This window comes from Pelophylax lessonae, assembly GCF_965119305.1.
Source record: "Pelophylax lessonae genome assembly, chromosome: 2".
In the NCBI taxonomy this organism is placed as follows: domain Eukaryota; kingdom Metazoa; phylum Chordata; class Amphibia; order Anura; family Ranidae; genus Pelophylax; species Pelophylax lessonae.
Window position 1 is genome coordinate 202,072,163 of NC_138769.1, and position 17,521 is coordinate 202,089,683.

At 41.7% G+C, this 17,521-nt stretch overlaps 1 protein-coding gene across 1 annotated transcript in view; it reads right to left on the reverse strand.

Annotated features, from left to right (window-relative positions):
• SRPX (sushi repeat containing protein X-linked) overlaps positions 1 to 8,384 on the reverse strand; it is a 148,871-nt gene extending 140,487 nt beyond the window's left edge. The window contains exon 1 of the mRNA XM_082248004.1: positions 8,193 to 8,384. Coding sequence (XP_082104130.1) covers positions 8,193 to 8,265 — 73 coding nt within the window. The 5' untranslated portion in view covers positions 8,266 to 8,384. The remainder of the gene's footprint in view (positions 1 to 8,192) is intronic.
• Positions 8,385 to 17,521: the final 9,137 nt, after the last annotated feature.

Consider the following 17,521-nt stretch of genomic DNA (forward strand, 5'->3'; position numbering starts at 1 on the left):
TTACTGCCTGAACCATTGTTTCCTACCTGGATCTGATACTTCTGCTGCTTGCCTGGCCGTCCAACCAGTACATGATCTCCCGGAAAATGTCCCCGCAGTTTATGAGGAATTCATGGACGTATTTGATAAGAAAAAGGCTGAAGCTCTGCCTCCTCACAGGCCTTATGATTGCCCTGTAGAACTTCTGCCTGGAGCCGAGATTCCTTTCGGAAGGATATTCCCGTTATCTGAGAAGGAGCTGGAAACCCTCCGGATTTATATTAACGAAAATTTGGAAAAGGGTTTTATCCGCCCCTCCTCCTCACCAGCAGGGGCCGGGATATTCTTTGTCGAAAAAAAGGATGGCACACTAAGACCTTGTGTAGATTACCGGGAGCTTAATAAAATTACTATTAAAAACCGGTATCCTCTACCTCTTATCCCAGAACTGTTTCAACGTTTCCGGGCAGCTCGGATCTTTACCAAATTGGATCTCCGTGGAGCTTACAACCTTGTTCGCATTAGGAAAGGAGATGAGTGGAAGACGGCATTCAGAATGCGGTTTGGCCATTTTGAATACCTGGTCATGCCTTTCGGGCTGTGTAACGCCCCTGCTACCTTCCAACATCTAGTTAATGACATTTTTCGGGAATTCCTAGATCTCTTTCTGATTGTCTACCTAGATGACATACTCATTTTTTCCTCCACTCTGGAACTCCACCGGACCCATGTTAAAAAGGTACTATTTACTTTAAGGAAACACGGACTTTATGTGAAACCAGAGAAATGCGAATTCGAGAGACTCCATTCAATTCCTGGGTCTCATTATCTCAACAAACGGCATTTCCATGGATCCACAGAAAGTGCAGTCAATTCTCGATTGGCCAGCCCCCTGTGATAAGAAAGGAGTTCAACGCTTTGTGGGGTTTGCTAACTTCTATCGGAGGTTCGTGAAGGGGTTCTCTATGATTATCTCCCCCATTACCCAATTGACCCACCAACAGGTCCGTTTCCATTGGTCACAGGAAGCTCAAACGGCCTTTGACAAACTGAAGACGTTGTTCACCTCAGCACCTATTCTCCAGCATCCTGATCCAACCCTACCTTATGTGCTTGAAGTGGATGCTTCAGAAATAGCCACTGGAGCAATCTTATCTCAAAGACAAGGCCCGAAGACTCTTCTGCACCCTGTGGCTTTCTTTTCCCGGAAGATGACACCTCCGGAGAGAAACTATGACGTAGGGGATCGGGAACTCTTGGCCATCAAATGTGCCTTGGAAGAGTGGAGATACTTGCTTGAAGGGGCTACTCATCCCATTTTAATATTCACAGACCACAAAAACCTGGAATACCTCAGGACAGCAAGACGCCTGAGACCCCGTCAAGCTCGATGGGCCTTGTTCTTTTCCCGGTTTAATTTTCATCTTACTTACAGGCCAGGGTCCAAGAACGGAAAAGCAGACGCCTTGTCCAGAATGTTTCCAGATACCCCAAACACAGCCGAACCTAACACCATCCTCTCGGCTCAAAATTTTTTGCTTATTCAAACGGATCTGCAATCAGCAATTAAGCAAGCCTCAGTTCAATGTCTCGAGCCTGGGACCTCTTCCTTGGAAAAACGCGGGGGATTCTTGTGGTTCCAAGAAAGGATTTTTGTTCCTTCACAGATCAGACTACAGGTCCTAAAGACTTTGCATGATCACAAGCTTGCCGGGCACTTCGGGGTCAGGAAGACATGTGAACTCATTCAGCGCCACTTTTGGTGGCCCAATTTAGTTCGGGACTGTAAATCCTATGTGGGTTCTTGTATTACGTGTCAGCGTAACAAGGGGGCTAAGACCAAGTCCTGGGGCCTGTTAAGGCCATTGCCCATCCCGGAACAGCCCTGGAAGCAACTTTCCATGGATTTTATAGTGGAATTACCACCTTCAGAAGGTTTCACTACTGTCCTGGTGGTGGTGGACCGTCTCTCGAAGATGGCGCACTTTTTGCCTATGATTGGCACACCTTCTGCCGTGGAAACAGCTAACATATTTATTAAAGAAGTGGTCAGACTACACGGTCTCCCGGACAGTATAGTATCGGACAGAGGCGTCCAATTCACTTCCAAATTCTGGAAAGAGCTTTGCAAATCCTTGTCCATTAAGATATGCCTATCATCAGCCTACCACCCGCAGAGTAATGGTCAAACGGAAAGGACCAACCAGACCCTTGAACAATACCTACGTTGCTTTTGCACTTGCTCCCAAGATAACTGGGTCTCTTTACTTCCGTGCGCGGAATTCGCATATAATAACGCCCTGCATTCTGCAACCAACCAGACCCCGTTCTGGGTGAATTACGGGTTCCATCCTTTTTTGCCCAGTGCTTTCTCAGAAACATCAGTTCCTGCAGTGCAAGACCGGATAATGGCTATCAGGGATAACTACCGGGTGCTACAGGACTCCATATCCAAAGCCCAACAGGAGTACAAGAAATTTTATGACCGCTAGAAAAAGGAAAATCCTATGTATAAGGTCGGGGATAAGGTGTGGCTCTCCTCAAACAACGACTATCTTGCCCTTCTAAAAAGTTGGGACCAAGGTTTATTGGGCCTTTTAGAATCAAAAGGATGATAAACCCTGTGTGCTTTTGAACTGGTTTTACCTAATTCATACAAGATCCATCCTGTATTCCATGTTTCCCTGCTAAAGCCTGCAGTTTCTAGCCCTTTCCCAGGGAGGGAAGAATTGCCTCCACCTCCAGTTTCAGTGGAGGGTGAACCTGAATATGAAGTGGAAACCATTATGGATTGTCGAAGAAGGGGTGAGCTCATACAGTATCTTATTAAATGGAAAGGTTACCCCACTGAAGACAATTCCTGGGAACCCGCTAGTAACCTGCATGCCCCCAGGCTGGTACAGGAATTCCACAGGAGATTCCCGGAAAGATTGGCCCGGTTGGGCATCCGGAGGCTGCCCCTTGGGGGGGGCACTGTCAGAGAAACGGCCATGCTGCAACTGGCAACTCCGCCAGTACTTCCAATGGCCGCAATGGACTCAGGCCATAGACGCATTGTCAGTGAAATGGCTGTTCTGCAGCTGGCAAATTTGCCAGTACTTCCCATGGCTGCAATGGACTCAGGCCATAGACTAATTCACTGGCCTATAAAAGGACTCTGCTCAGCCCATCTGATTGCTGGATTGTCTTCAGCTCTTCCTGTTTCCTGTGCATTACTACTTCCTGGATTCCAGTTTGACCCGGCTTGTTTCTGACCTGTCTGCTCTCTCTCCTGGCTTTGACCCACGGCTTCGTCTGACCCTTTGATCCTGCTCCAATGTTTGACCCTCGGCTTGTGTGACCATCCTTGCTCTCTTGTCCTCTGCCTGACTTCCAGTGTACCGATCCCGGCTTGCTCAACGGACTTGCTTCTGCTCAATCCCCTTGTCTTGGCGACCTGTTGGACTGATACCTGTGTATGACCCTCGGCCTGGCTTTTACCTGCACATTGCTTGATTCCCTGGAGGCCCTGCAAGTTGTTCCAGGATATCCTTGTGAACCTTTACCTGCACTCCACAAGCATCCAGTGCTCCTTGGGACGCGTCACCTCCTGTCCCACTTCCAGGGGTGATTCGCACCGAGCTGCAAGGGAAGCCCTCTCAGCATTTCGGCCTCTACCAAGAAGTGACCCGACACCCTGACTTTGTGGCAAAGCTTGACCCACTGCCATCCCCCTGTTCTTTGACAGTGGCTTTACCAGCCATTAAGACAGTTTAATTAAACACTGGAATGGCAGTTGGCAGGGATTAGCCTCATAGAAAGTCCAACCCCATTAATAATGTGAAACCAAAAGGAGAGGGGAATAGATGAAACCTTTCTAGGCAGTAAAGGCATCAGGGATTTTGTGATGTCTACTCATAGGCAGCACTTTACTTCAAAGCTTTAAATTGGAACACATGTTACAACATATTACATACATAGTTACATAGTTAGCTAGGTTGAAAAAAGACACCAGTCCATCCAGTTCAACCCATGATGTGTGCGTGTTTGCTGTTAACCGTACATTGTATACACCTTTATGTTGTGGTCTTTGAGCTGCCCATCTAATAGTTATTTGAAACTGTCAATGCACCCTGCTGATACCACTGCTTGTGGAAGAGAATTCCACATCCCCACAGCTCTGACAGTAAAGAACCCCCTACGTATTTTAAGGTTAAAACATTTTTGCTCTAGTTTTAGTGAGTGGCCCCGTGTCTTATTGTATTCCCTTTCTCTGAAAAGTTTGTTCCTTATGCTATGGTCACCAGTACAGAACATTTTTGAGCAAAAATATTTATAGCTTGATACCACAAATAAATCTGTCATGTGAGCCCAGGTGTGAAATACGTAAATACATTGAACTTGATGGTAAAATACTGCTTTCACGTTTTTATGTCAAAGCCTAATTGACCAAGTTGAAGTTAGAAGCTGATTGGCTACTATGCACTGATGCACCAGATTTTGCACTCTCTAGTTTTGGTAAATCAGCCCCACTGTTTATTTGAAGTATATATACCACACACATTGCATGAGGTAATCATTATAAGCAGATATTACCCTATGTGAAAACATAGGGTAGAGAGATTCAGGTGGTGGTTAAATTGAGGCCAAACTCTACTTTATTAGGTTGGTACATGGATTGAATATATCTTTAACTTCCTTTCTCTAGATATCTACAGATTGCTCCGATATGTGATCCTCTCTTGTTGCTTGTTACTGATGAGTGACTAAAAACAAGGTCAGCAGATGGCAGGAATTATGGATGAGCTCTGATTCTATGGAGCAGCAGATGAATAGACACCTTTCAGTGGGCTTGGTGCCACCCCACTTACCACAGTGCCCTAGGCCATGGCCTATGTTTCCTATTGACAAATCCAGCCCTGCTTACAATGTACTTAGGCCAGAATCCAGATGACAACCAGGACCTTGTGCCTTTAAAAAAACATCAACTGCAGAATCTATATTTTGATCATCAGAGGTCTATTTAAGGGTATACACCAGTCAATCTGAAAATTAAACTTTGCCTGCCTGCTAAATAGTTCAGTTATTTACATGCAGGTATATCTGTACTGCACTACAATAGATTCCTTTAATATATTAGGATTCCAGAACAGTTTGAGAAGAATACCTTATCCACTCAGCACTTTCATGAACATCTGTAGATTGAAATGAATCACACCATCACAATGTATTCCTTGCCAGCAAAGTCTAGTAGTGAATCACAGTGCTGGAGAAGACATCACTTTGTCTGAACAGATACATATATCAACAAAAGGTTAGGAGTCAGAAGGACATTAGCCTGGGAAACATAAGCCTTAGTAATGCTTTCTTGCAGATAATTTAATTGCTGATATATATGGTCTTTACATTGCGAAAAACATGGATTGTAGAAACATTCTTAGTACAAACACTTAAAGTTTACATTCGTGGAAACAAACAATGACATATAATGTATACTTAAGCCAAATATTTCTGGTACACATCCATAAAACATATGTGTTCAGTTTACTGTATACACACACTTAGTATTAGGGTGTTTATATATTCATGTATACAGAAAGAGAGACAGACCTCCCCAACAATCCAAATTTTAGCATAAATGCCCCAGGCAGAATTTGGGATACCCAGTCTGGGGGTTAATATCAATTTTTTTTAAATATTGATAGGCTGGAAAGTATGATGTACTTACAAGGTAAAAGGCACTTGTATTTCCAACATGATAATAATGCCAAAGTTATCACTGGGAAGAATGGATGGATGGATCGATGGATGATAGATCCACAGAGTATTTGTATTTAAAAAATGGCCATAAAAGTTGAGTAACATTATCAGAACCTAAGTGGCATTATCAGATTGTTGAAAATTATATGTATAGATGGATGGACAGATAGATCTACAGAGTATTTGTATTATAAAATAGTCATGGAAATTGAGTAACATTATGAGAAGTTGAGTGGCATTATCCATTATCGGATCCTTTGGAAATGATGTGAACTGATTGATGGATGGATGAACAGATAGATTCACAGAGTATTTGCATTAAAACATGAGTAAAAAAGTTGAGTAACATGGGAATTATGTGAAATTTAGTGGGAATATCAGATCTTTTGCAAATTATATGGATAGGTGGATGGATCCATGGATGGATAGATGGATGGATGGATGGATGGATGGACAGATACAGTATATTTACAGACAGAGTATTTGTATTAGAAAATGGCCATGGAAGTTGAGTAACAATATGAGAAGTTGAGTTGCATCATTAGACCTTTCAGAAAATATATGGATGGATGAATGGACTAACAGGTAGGTCCACAGAGTATTTGTATTAAGAAATGGCCATGGAAGTTGAGTAACATTATGAGAAGTTGAGTTGCATTATCAGATCTTTTTGGAAATTATATGAATGGATGGATAGATGGACGGATAGATGGATGGACGGACTCACAGATAGGTCCACAGAGTATTTGCATTAAAAATGGCCTTGGCAGTTGAGTATCTTTATCAGAAGCTGGGTGGCATTATCAGACCTATTAGAAATTAGATGGATGTATAGATGGGTGGATGGATGGACAGATAGATCCACAGAGTATTTGTGTTAAAAATGGCCTTGGAAGTTGAGAAAATGTATTAGAAGCTGGGTGGCATTATCAGACCTATTAGAAATTATATGAATGTATAGATGGATGGATGGACAGATAGATCCACAGAGTATTTGTATTAAGCAATGCCCCGGGAAGTTGAGTGGCGATATCAAATCTTTTGGAAATGTAATAGCACCTCTGTTAAAATAGAAATGTAGGCTGGCCATACATTATACAATTTTCTTATTCAATTTTCTTTAGATTTACCTTCAACTATGTAATGCAAGGGACTGCCTGATAGCATACACATTGAAAGTGTTTAGGTTTGACTTCATATTATATGGTTTTGGTAAATCTTAAGGAAAATTGTACAAGAAAGTTGTATAATGTATGGTCAGCCTTAATTATGGAAGACAGTTCAAAGATCAATAAGGAGGCACAAAGTACCCTTTAAAGTGGTTGTAAACCTAAAAAAAAAAAACCCTGCAAGACAAAGGCATAATGAGCTAGTATGCATCGCATACCAGCTCATTATGAATTACTTACCTTAGAACGAAGCCCCGACACAGACCCCCGGACACCGCTGTGGGAGCTGACAGGATCCGGGTTCGGCGGCTCCGGCACTGTGATTGGCCGGAGCCGTGATGACGTCACTCCGGGAGTCATTTTCCGGCAAGCTCCCGGCAAGGAAAGCTGAAGGTCCGCCGGACCTTCAGAGCGCATGCGCCGCTCGTGTGAGTGGCTGCATGCACTTCGAATATCTCCTAAACCGTGCCGGTTTAGGAGATATTAATTGTACCTACAGGTAAGCCTTATTATAGGCTTACCTGTAGTTAAAAGTGGAAAAAAGCGGTATACTACTGCTTTAACAACCACATTTCAAGGCAGTAAGTGCACGTTAGTGATAATCTTTAAATTGGTAGCCATGGGTTTCAGCTCTTCGGGCACCTTCTTGGCTCTCTGTACTGCTTTACCAATAGTACGAGCCTATTAGGAGGCCAAGAGATAGCAGAAATCTATGTGGATCAATACTCTAATACCAATATATTTCTTTTTAAAATTTTAAATCATTTCTACTGGTTCACACACAAATATACCTCTATCCCTTTAAATGTTATAAATGTGCATATCCCTTTATGTTTACCTCTCTGTGTCCGTCAGGACAAGCTGAGACGTGTAGTTCTATAGCAGTAACTGACAGCACAGTGTTACGTTGCCAGATATCCACAAATGACTGTGAAGTAGGTGCTACCTAAAACATGCCTCACCATGACATTCTTTCACAAAGCAAACTGACAGACTGCAAAGTAAACCTACTCTAAAGTAAACTCTTAGTGAAACTAGATGAGAAAGTAGTGTGCTTAAGGATTGAGCTGACCACATCAGCAAAACTAAGCAATCACACATCAAAATACTCACAACTATAGCAAAAGTCTCGAATGAAATCAAATTTCAAAAAGCAGCAGAAGTCTTAAAGTTCACCAACAAAACCCTCAGAAGAAGTGAAGTGTCCTGGGCAGTTGGAGCAACTTTCCAATCAAATTCTTCTTTGTAAACCTCCTCTAACACAATGCATTTTAATGAATAAGCAATATATCCAGGTAACCCTACCTTCATAGGCGCACACCACGTACAAATTCAAGGTGAACAGCCACAGCATGCAACGTAAGGCCCCCATGATCATAAAAACAACTCCTTCTTCAGAAACAGATTAAGTGGCAGAGGAAGCATAGAGAAACGAGAGAGGAAAGAATTCTACACAGTCCTAAAGCTTCAGGCTAGAAGCAAGATACCGCAAGTTTTTTTTTTTCCCCTTGAAGAACTGAATCTCTGCCAGGAAAAAGGGGGGGAGAGAGCTGCAATCCCTCATTGGACGCAGCAGATTCCCTACACAACTCTACTATACGATTGCTTTGCAGAAGTTCTTTCTTAATTCCACTTTTTTTTTTCCTCTCTTTGTAGAAAAGCAGACATTTTAATTAAAAGACGTCCTTTCTGTTTAGAAATAACTGTCGATAAACCTGGTTTTGAAATGTAAGATTTTTAACCCATTTGGCGTGTTTGCTAAGGTCTGATTTTATTAATGGTTGCATTGACAAGGGTTATTTCCTCCAGGCTTCTGGACTACCATAGTTTTCCAAGGATGTTTAGGTTGGAAACAAGCCAGGTGAAAAAAACTAAATGCTTTCTACAGTATATCCCTAATTTGTACATTGCTAGTTTTTTTTTTTTTAATTAGAAACTGTTTTTATTATTATTTTTATTTTATTATTTATTTTTATTTTTTTACATTTTTAAGTTTAAATTTTAGCCTTGCATAAACCAAATTCCTACTGCTTAAAAAATATTCAATTACTTTTAAAATATTTTTCACAGTTGTAGCAAAAGAAAAAAAAAAGCATTTACAACATATAGAACACATTTTTTTTTGTTAAAGGATATAACACAGGACATGATAAACCCTAAAGTTAAAAGCAGTATTAAACGGAAAAACAAAAATGTATTCAATTGCAGCTTACCAATTCTTAGATGTGATGGCTCCAATACTTTTCTTTTTTTTAGGCTTTTTTCTTTATTTTCACCTGCTGATACCACCAGTAAATCTGTTTCAACTTCCTGTAACAGACCAGCTGTTCTGCAAAAGTGTCAATTAGAGGGTTGAGACAACCCAGTTAACACTGACAGGGGTTCCTACAACCTTTAGGCCCCGTTCACACATGCGGACCGTTCAGATCCGCCTGTCAGTTTTTCAGGCGGATCTGAACGGATGCCCCATGCATCTCTATGGGGCATTGGATGTCAGCGGAGATATGTCTGCTGACATCCGATCCGATCCTGTCCGTCAAATCCTGATGGATGGAAACCCTATTTTTGATCCGTCTGGCGGATCGGATTTGATGAGAACGGACAGGTGGTCCGTTCTCACCTGATTCCCCCATAGAGAACAGCGGGGATCTGACATCCCCGTCTCCGCACACAGAGCGGAGACAGAGCTGTAATCCGCTTGCTCAGCGGGGGATCGGCGGATCGATCCCCACTGAGAAAAAAGGAGTCCATCGGTGGAACGGACATGTGTGAAAGGGGCCTTATCCTGAAAGGAAAAAGCTTGTTGCTGTAGCTGCCTAAAAAGTGTTTTCTAGAGCCCGGCTTTACCTTCATTTAGTCCAACTAAATCTGCTAGTATATCTAACACTACCCTCCCCCAAGATCGAGAATACTGTGGTCCAAAGGTGTCTTGGATAGAGTCTGGTCTTGGATAGACAGTCTGTGTTCAGGGACAATCGTCTGTCCCTACCTGCAGGCAATTACTCGATTACGTGCAGATAGGAGAACAAAGAATAGGTAGGACTTTAAATACCCCTCCAAAGCACAAACAAATACAACGCATATGTAAAAAATACATAATCTTTTATTAATTGCTATGAATAAAATTTATTAAAACATACAACAAAGTACAACCACTGAAAAATGGCGTGGTATAGGATTTAGATATATTTTGGTCTATGCATTTTGTGAAATATACCGCGTCTACAGTACAACATAGCTCTCGAAAAATTATAGAGATTGTTTCTAAAAGGTGGAAAAACATATCAATAAAGTTCATAACCTAATATAGTCATTTTTATTCACAAAAAATAATTTTGAAATATTCCCTAAGGGTCCTTTCCCACGGGCTTTGCACCCCGCGGACTCTGTTTTGCTCAGTGGGAATCGATCCACCAAACCCCGCTGAGCAGGCGGATGACAGGTCCGTCTCCGCTCTGTGTGAAAAAACAGAGCTGTCAGATCCCCGCTCTCCTCTATGGGGGATTGGATTTGAACGGACCGCTTGTCCGTTTTCATCCGATCCTATCTGATCCTCACGGACAGGATCGGATAGCAGCGAGTGTCAGCGGACATGTCCCCGCTGACATCCGCTGCCCCATAGAGGTGCATTAGGCATCCGATCAGGTCCGCCTGAAAAATCTGACATTCGGACCTGATCAGAAAGCCCGTGTAAAAGGGGCATAAGAAAGTGAATAAACAAAAAGCGTAATAAATCAATACAATATCACTATCCCTCAGGACAGAGATGGAAAGAGAGAGAAAGAAAAATATATATATATAAAAAAAAAATAATAATAATTGTTACATTTTTCAGACATATATTTCATTATTTGTACCTTTTCAACCACCGTGTGCCGATTATCTTAACCTGTTTATGATAATGTGAAGATAAGAGCACATATGTGGTCCAGTCTCACCGGCCTATGGGAGAGTGGCCAATCCTAGGAGAGGGCACCACAGGGAGGAAGTCATCTGTTCATGAATTGAGCATTATAGGGTTTAACAATCAAATGCTTACAGCAAGAAATTTTTAAGGGTTTGTAATAGGATTATCCTAAGTTATAGCCTACTGGAGTTAAGTAGGTCTACCTGCTTTGTGAAAGATCGTCAAAAAACAAACGTGGACATTCACGTGGGAGACAACCCAATTGATCACAACCAAGGAAAAGCAAGGATCCTCCCCCACCAGATGTGGAGAATTCAGGTGACATTGTAGATGGCCACAACACAGTTAACACCCCACCCCCCAGCAAACTATCCAATGCTGGTGCGATTCCCAAGCAAGACATTTTTTTTAGACAAAGAAACCCCCAAAGACTAGCTCCCACCAAAAACACTTACACAGAGTAATTTGGACCCCACTTGATATGGCCCATTTAGGTACATCACACACCCTTGATGTCATTAACCTCACTCCCTTCAAATTCTCTGAGGATGAAGTGGTAGTCCTTGGCTTAGGCCTTATATTCTGTCCCTCTCACAATTTAGACTATTTTGAATGTGTTAAAGACCTTAATCTTTTTGGCAGAAAATTGGAATTGAAATCCTATTGGCATATTATTCTTTCTGTTTGTGCTAACTGTGTGGACTTTTTGATGTGCATGTTCTGTCGTGTATGTCCCAGCCGGCCCGTGTTCGTCCCCTCCTTTAACAGACTAGAGACCCTTCCATGATGTCTATTGAAGTCACACACAAAGTTGGCAAAAGTATTGCAGGAACTACTTTTGCAAATCGGTGCGGCACCGCAAAGTTGGCGTCGCACTAATTGGAGCCGTGCCTTTGCCGGCAATAGGCTGCGACTTGTCATGGGTTTTGACTTGTCAAATGTGAACAAGGGCTAACTGTCAAAGTGCCACCAGACAGGAAGTGATGGGAAATCTGAGACACATAGCAATAAAAAACTGACAGGGGTTTCAGCCACTCACTACTATAAAATGATTCTCAATAAAAGGACAGTTATCAAAAAAAAAAAAAGAGAAAAGTGAAAGAAAAAGTCTAATTATTCATAAAAATGTTTCCTTCCCCTCCTCCTACCTATTCATCCTAACCTGTATAAAAAAGATCTGTGTTGTTACCTAATTATAATCTGCTCCAGTCCGGTCACGTGATACTGCAGCTCTGGCTCATTAACCACTTAAGCCCCGGAGGATTTTCCTGCTCAAAGACCAGGCCCTATTTTGCGATTCGGCACTGCATGATTTTAACAGACAATTGCACAGTCGTGCAATGCTGTACCCAAATGAAATTGACGTCCTTTTTTTTCCCACAAACAGAGCTTTCTTTTGGTGGTATTTGATCACCTGTGCGATTTTTACTTTTTGCGCTATAAACAAAAAAAGAGCGACAATTTTGAAAAAATAACAATATTTTTCAAATTTTTTTATATGAAATTCCCCCATAAAAATGTAAAAATCTAAATTTTTTTTTAACATTTTAGGCCAATTTGTTTTATGCTACATATGTTTGGTAAAAAAATTGCAATAAGCGTATTTTGATTGGTTTGCGCAAAAGTTATTGCGTTTACTAACTAAGGGAAAGATTTATGTAATTTTTAATGTTTTTTTTTTAACTGTAATGGCGGCGATCTGCAATTTTTTTTGTGGGACTGTGACATTGCGGCGGACAGATCGGACCCTTGACTGACATTTTTGACACTTTTGGGGGGTACCAGTGACATTACTACAGTAATCAGTGCTATAAATATGCACTGTTACTGTAAAAATAACACTGGCAGGGAAGGGGTTAAATTTATTAGTGATCAAGGGGCTAAGTGTGTCCCTAGGGGCGTGATTCTAACTGTAAAGGGGCGTGGCTAGTGATGTAACCACAGAGACATACGATCTTACATAGCAGGATCGTGTAGTCTCTGCAGTTAGATCAGGGAGAATGACAGGCGGCTTTGTTTACATTAGCCGCCTGCCTTTCTCCCTCTCCACCCGGAGATCGTGGGTGACCGGCGGACATCGGAGCCGCCGGTCACTCGCGCAGACATGCAGGGAACGAGCGGGGGTGGGAACGCACCTCCGGCGGTGCACGCTCGCCCCCTAGAGGCTCGTAGGCGACCGACGTAGCCCTACGTCGGTTTGCCTGTACGGGGCTGACTGCCGCAAATAGTCGTGCGGCGGTCGGCAAGTGGTTAAGTGCATGACAATAGCTAGGAATTCTGGGAGCTGTGATGTCACCCATAGGCTTCCATGCCCAGCCTTTGTTAGCGCTCACTCTTCTCCCATGCAGCAGCCACTCACTGACACAGGGAAGCCAGAGCTGCTGAATCATGTGACTGAAGTGGATTAAAAACAGGTAAGTACACAGGTATTTTTTTACGCATAAGGCAGGATAGGTAGGATCAGGGGGGAGAGACATTTTTTAATAAAAGTTAGACTTAGACTCCTTAGGCTCCTATCCACACAGGGTGGATTTTGTTGCAGGTGACACATTAATGTCTGCTCTGCTCTATGGGCGGCTGGGAATAAGCAGGCTACGCTGTCTGTTTATACCTGACTATCTCCGATCCACCTAAATGGAAGGGGATGGAGTCCTCTCCCATTTTCTTTAGCGGCCCTGATCGGACCTAGAGGTAGGCAGTTGTAAATGGACACATGTCTGTTTACACTTGCCTGTCCAAAGGGATGAATGAAACTTTAGATCATGACCACCTGAAAAACAGACCTATTTGAAATGCCTGTCTGAAAGGGGCCTTTGGCTTTTCTTCCACTTTAAGTTATCAACAATGAAAATAACAAACAGTTATTAGAAATCATCAATCTGGTGGAACAGGGGGAAACCTTCCCATTTTTGGCTATCCTGTCAAGGTTGTCAATTGTGGAATAAATTAGACCTTTTCGCTCTGTAAACTGAATTCACCTATAAAAGTTGGAAATCCAAATTAAATAAACCATGTCAAATCATCATTTACTGCAAAAACAAACAAAAAATTATATTGATATAGTAGACCTAAAAAAAAATTCCAAAACAGAAGTGAAAACCAAGTAAATACCTAGAAAAAAAAAATACTAACAGAAGAAGAAACACAAAACTCATGATGTGGCACACGAGGCAAGGAAGTATGATCTTCTAACAGCTCTGTAATTACCTAGAACAGAAACTGTTCCCACGGAAGTAACACATACTAATGACACATCTACAACCTAAATGAAAAAACACATACTATAGTTGTTTCCATATATTTAGTTGCTTAAATATTTATGTTTAAGAAGATTCTATTGGGATTTTAAATGTAAAAGAAGTATACAAAATAATGGAGCAAGAGTTAGGAGAGGTGATACAGCTAAGTAGAAAAAAAGCAGATAAAACAGCATAATAAGCTTATTTTATAGATAGCGACTGTAACTATTAATGCATATGTCAAGGCAAAATTAGAAAAATATACAGTATATGCTGTATACCTCTGCTATACATGCACATTTCCCCATGCTTTATTGTTTTAAAGACCCCAGAGGTACAGTAAAATACTGTACCCGTTGATTCTCTAGAAATGCACTCAGTTCCTAAGTCCTGCTGTGGGCTGAGAATATAAAGCAGTTATTCCCTGCTTGGGAATGGCTGCCTTAGTGAGTGAGGTGAAGCTCTTCTGGCTTCCATCATCTAATCATGTGCAAGCAAAAATCCTTTTTTTTTTTTTTTGCCTGTGATTAGATAAAAAATGTCACCATATTCACTAAGCTGAAGGAAGACTCTCTTGGAAAGTGAAAATTCCCTTTCAAAATGAACAGCCTATTTTCCTTTAGTAAATCAAACCCCTTTACTCAGGTGTTCCAATCAGTTGAGAGTGGATTTGGCTTGCCATGCTGCATACCAAACCAAAACATTGTTCCAACCGTGAAGCATAGTGGAGGGCAGATAATGGTGTGGGCTTGTGACATAAGAATGTCTGAATTTATTATGATTTAGATTACATTTGAGCAATATACAGGGTAAATCCGCATTCCAATTCTAAAGCCTAAAGCTTGTATATACCACTAGTAGTTTCTAAGTTGAACAAGGTGGACCTATTGTTTTTCAGTCTATGCACATATGAAATTATTATTATTATTATTCAGGATTTCTATAGCGCCAGCAGTTTATGCAGCGCTTTACAATGTTAGAGGGAGACAATACAGTTACAATACAATAAATTACAAGAGGATTAAGAGGGCCCTGCTCAGAAGAGCTTACAATCGAATGGCTTTATTATCCATTGTTCTGCATATTTAAAGCCCAGCTTCAGCCAAAACCTATTTAGTACTTGACAGAACAAGGAAGAGTAAAACCTCAGTTGGGTTTTTATTGCCATCTGTATTTTTTTTTTTTTTGGAGGACACTTCCTGTCATAGGGATAGTAACTTAATGAAAATCTCCCTAATAGAGTCACCGACAGAAATTGTAACTTGTTCCTACCAAACCAAAGCTAAAAAAAATTGCTGGAGTTAGACTTTAAAACAATGCTCCACTTACCCCATGTTGTTCCCCCTCCTAAATATAATGTTGTGATGTCATCATGGAGAAGTGGAAGAGGACTCCAGTGGCAACCTGTGAAACTTTGGTGAACTCCATGCCCAAGACGGTTAAGTCAGTGCTGAAAAATAATGGTGGCCACACAAAATATTGACACTTTGGGCCCAATTTGGACATTTCCACTCAGGGGTTCTACTCACTTTTGTTGCCAGCAGTTTAGACATTATTGGCTGTGTGTTGAGTTATTTTGAGGGGATAGCAAGTTTACACTGTTATACAAGCTGTACACTCACTACCTTACATTTTAGCAAAGTGTCATTTCTTCAGTGTTGTCACATGAAAATATATAAAATATTTACAAAAATGTGAGGGGTGTACTCACTTTTATGAGAAACTGTAACTGGGTACTAACATTTATAGGTAAAGTTGATCCAGGAAATATCCGATTGCCTCTCGGGGGATCAGGATGGAATTTTCTCCGCTGTTGTATCAAATTGGATTATGCTTTGCTGGGGTTTTTTGCCTTTCTCTGGATCAACTGTGGGTATAGGTTTGTGCCAGGGCCGGCCCTACCATGGGTCCTGCTGGGTCTGTTGGACCCAGGCAGCACTTGTAGAGGGGCAGAAAATTGATTCCCAAGATTATTAGTGTGTCATTAATTTGCGGCACATTATGGGCAGCATTTCCCCATCTCATTCTGCTGCCCGTAGTGCAAATCGAGGTGGCAGAGTGTCTCCTCTGGGAACGTCCCTCGCGTGATTGTGGCTTGCGCAAAGACGTCAGACATCAGCGCACTCTATCTCATGCAGGCCAGGCTGGACATTCTAGGGCAGTGGGCACGGCAGATATTCTACATTTTATATTTATATAAAATAATGGAAGTGGGGGGCCTTTTGTTGGGTGTGATTTTTTTTTTAAGGGGGGAGCAGCATTTTATTCTTGGACCCAGGCAGCACAATGTCTTGGGCCAGCCCTGGTTTGTGCATATGGGATTGTATGGGTGTGGTTTTTTTTTTGGTTGAACTAGATGGACTTGTGTCTTTTTTCAACCTGAATAATTATGTAACTATGTGCATGTTTGATGTTAAAAATATTGCAATTTAAGGATATATGGTATTTATTTCATATGCATTATATGCAACTGGGCTATGGGTAGAAGAGACCCAACACATCAATTCAATCCTTATCCCCCTGAATATTACCTGAAAAGGCAGTGCACAAAGTGCCTACTTGACCTTGCCTTTATAAGCACACTAATGTGACCTAACTCTTAGGAATCCCGACTTAGCATTCAAGACAAGAAGTATGAGTTGGCAAGCAATTTGCGTTAATGTAGGAACTGCTGGCAGTCATACACTGAGCTCATCTGTGTGCAATGTTGTTATAAGCAAATTGAGGAAAGTTAATTATTGCTGTTCATTCATAGAATGCAAACCATATATTTGTTTTCTAATGCCCAAGCAGGATATACAGTATTCTATGGTGAGTGCCCTGGATGTGTTAACTTATATTTTATACAGGTAACTTTTAGCAACTTTTTGCTTCAGATGAGGACAGAAGTTTGCTGTCTTGACATACTGCATGAATTGCGTTCATTAAACTTTCTTTGCAAATGTTAAAGCGGTAGTAAACCGCGGCATTAAAAAAATAATAATAAAAAAAATAAAACCTGAAAGGTAAAGGCATAATGTGCTAGCATGCATTGCATACTAGTACATTATGAAATACCTTAGAGCGAAACCCTTCAGTGGTATGCTATCACCTTGCTCTGGCAGCTTGATTGGCCGAGCCGCGATGGCACCACGCTGAAGTAACAGCACATGGGCCGGTGACATTACCGGCCGCCGAAAGAGCAAAAATTTCCTAAACAGTGCACATTTAAGATATATTCTTTTTACCTACAGGCAAGCTTTATTATACGCTTACCTGTAGGTAAAAATCACAAACCCGAAAGAGCAAATATTTCCTAAACAGTGCACATTTAACCTGGTCACATCCGCGCTACAGCCTATATACGGCTGCAGCGCGGACTTGAATTTTCGGGAGGCCGTTTTTAAACGGCCCCCCATAAACACGCCCTCTGCGCGCTCCCGAGAGCGCGCATCGGGCAAAAGCTGTGTTGGCCGTGTCCCTTGGACACAGCCAATCACAGATCGAGA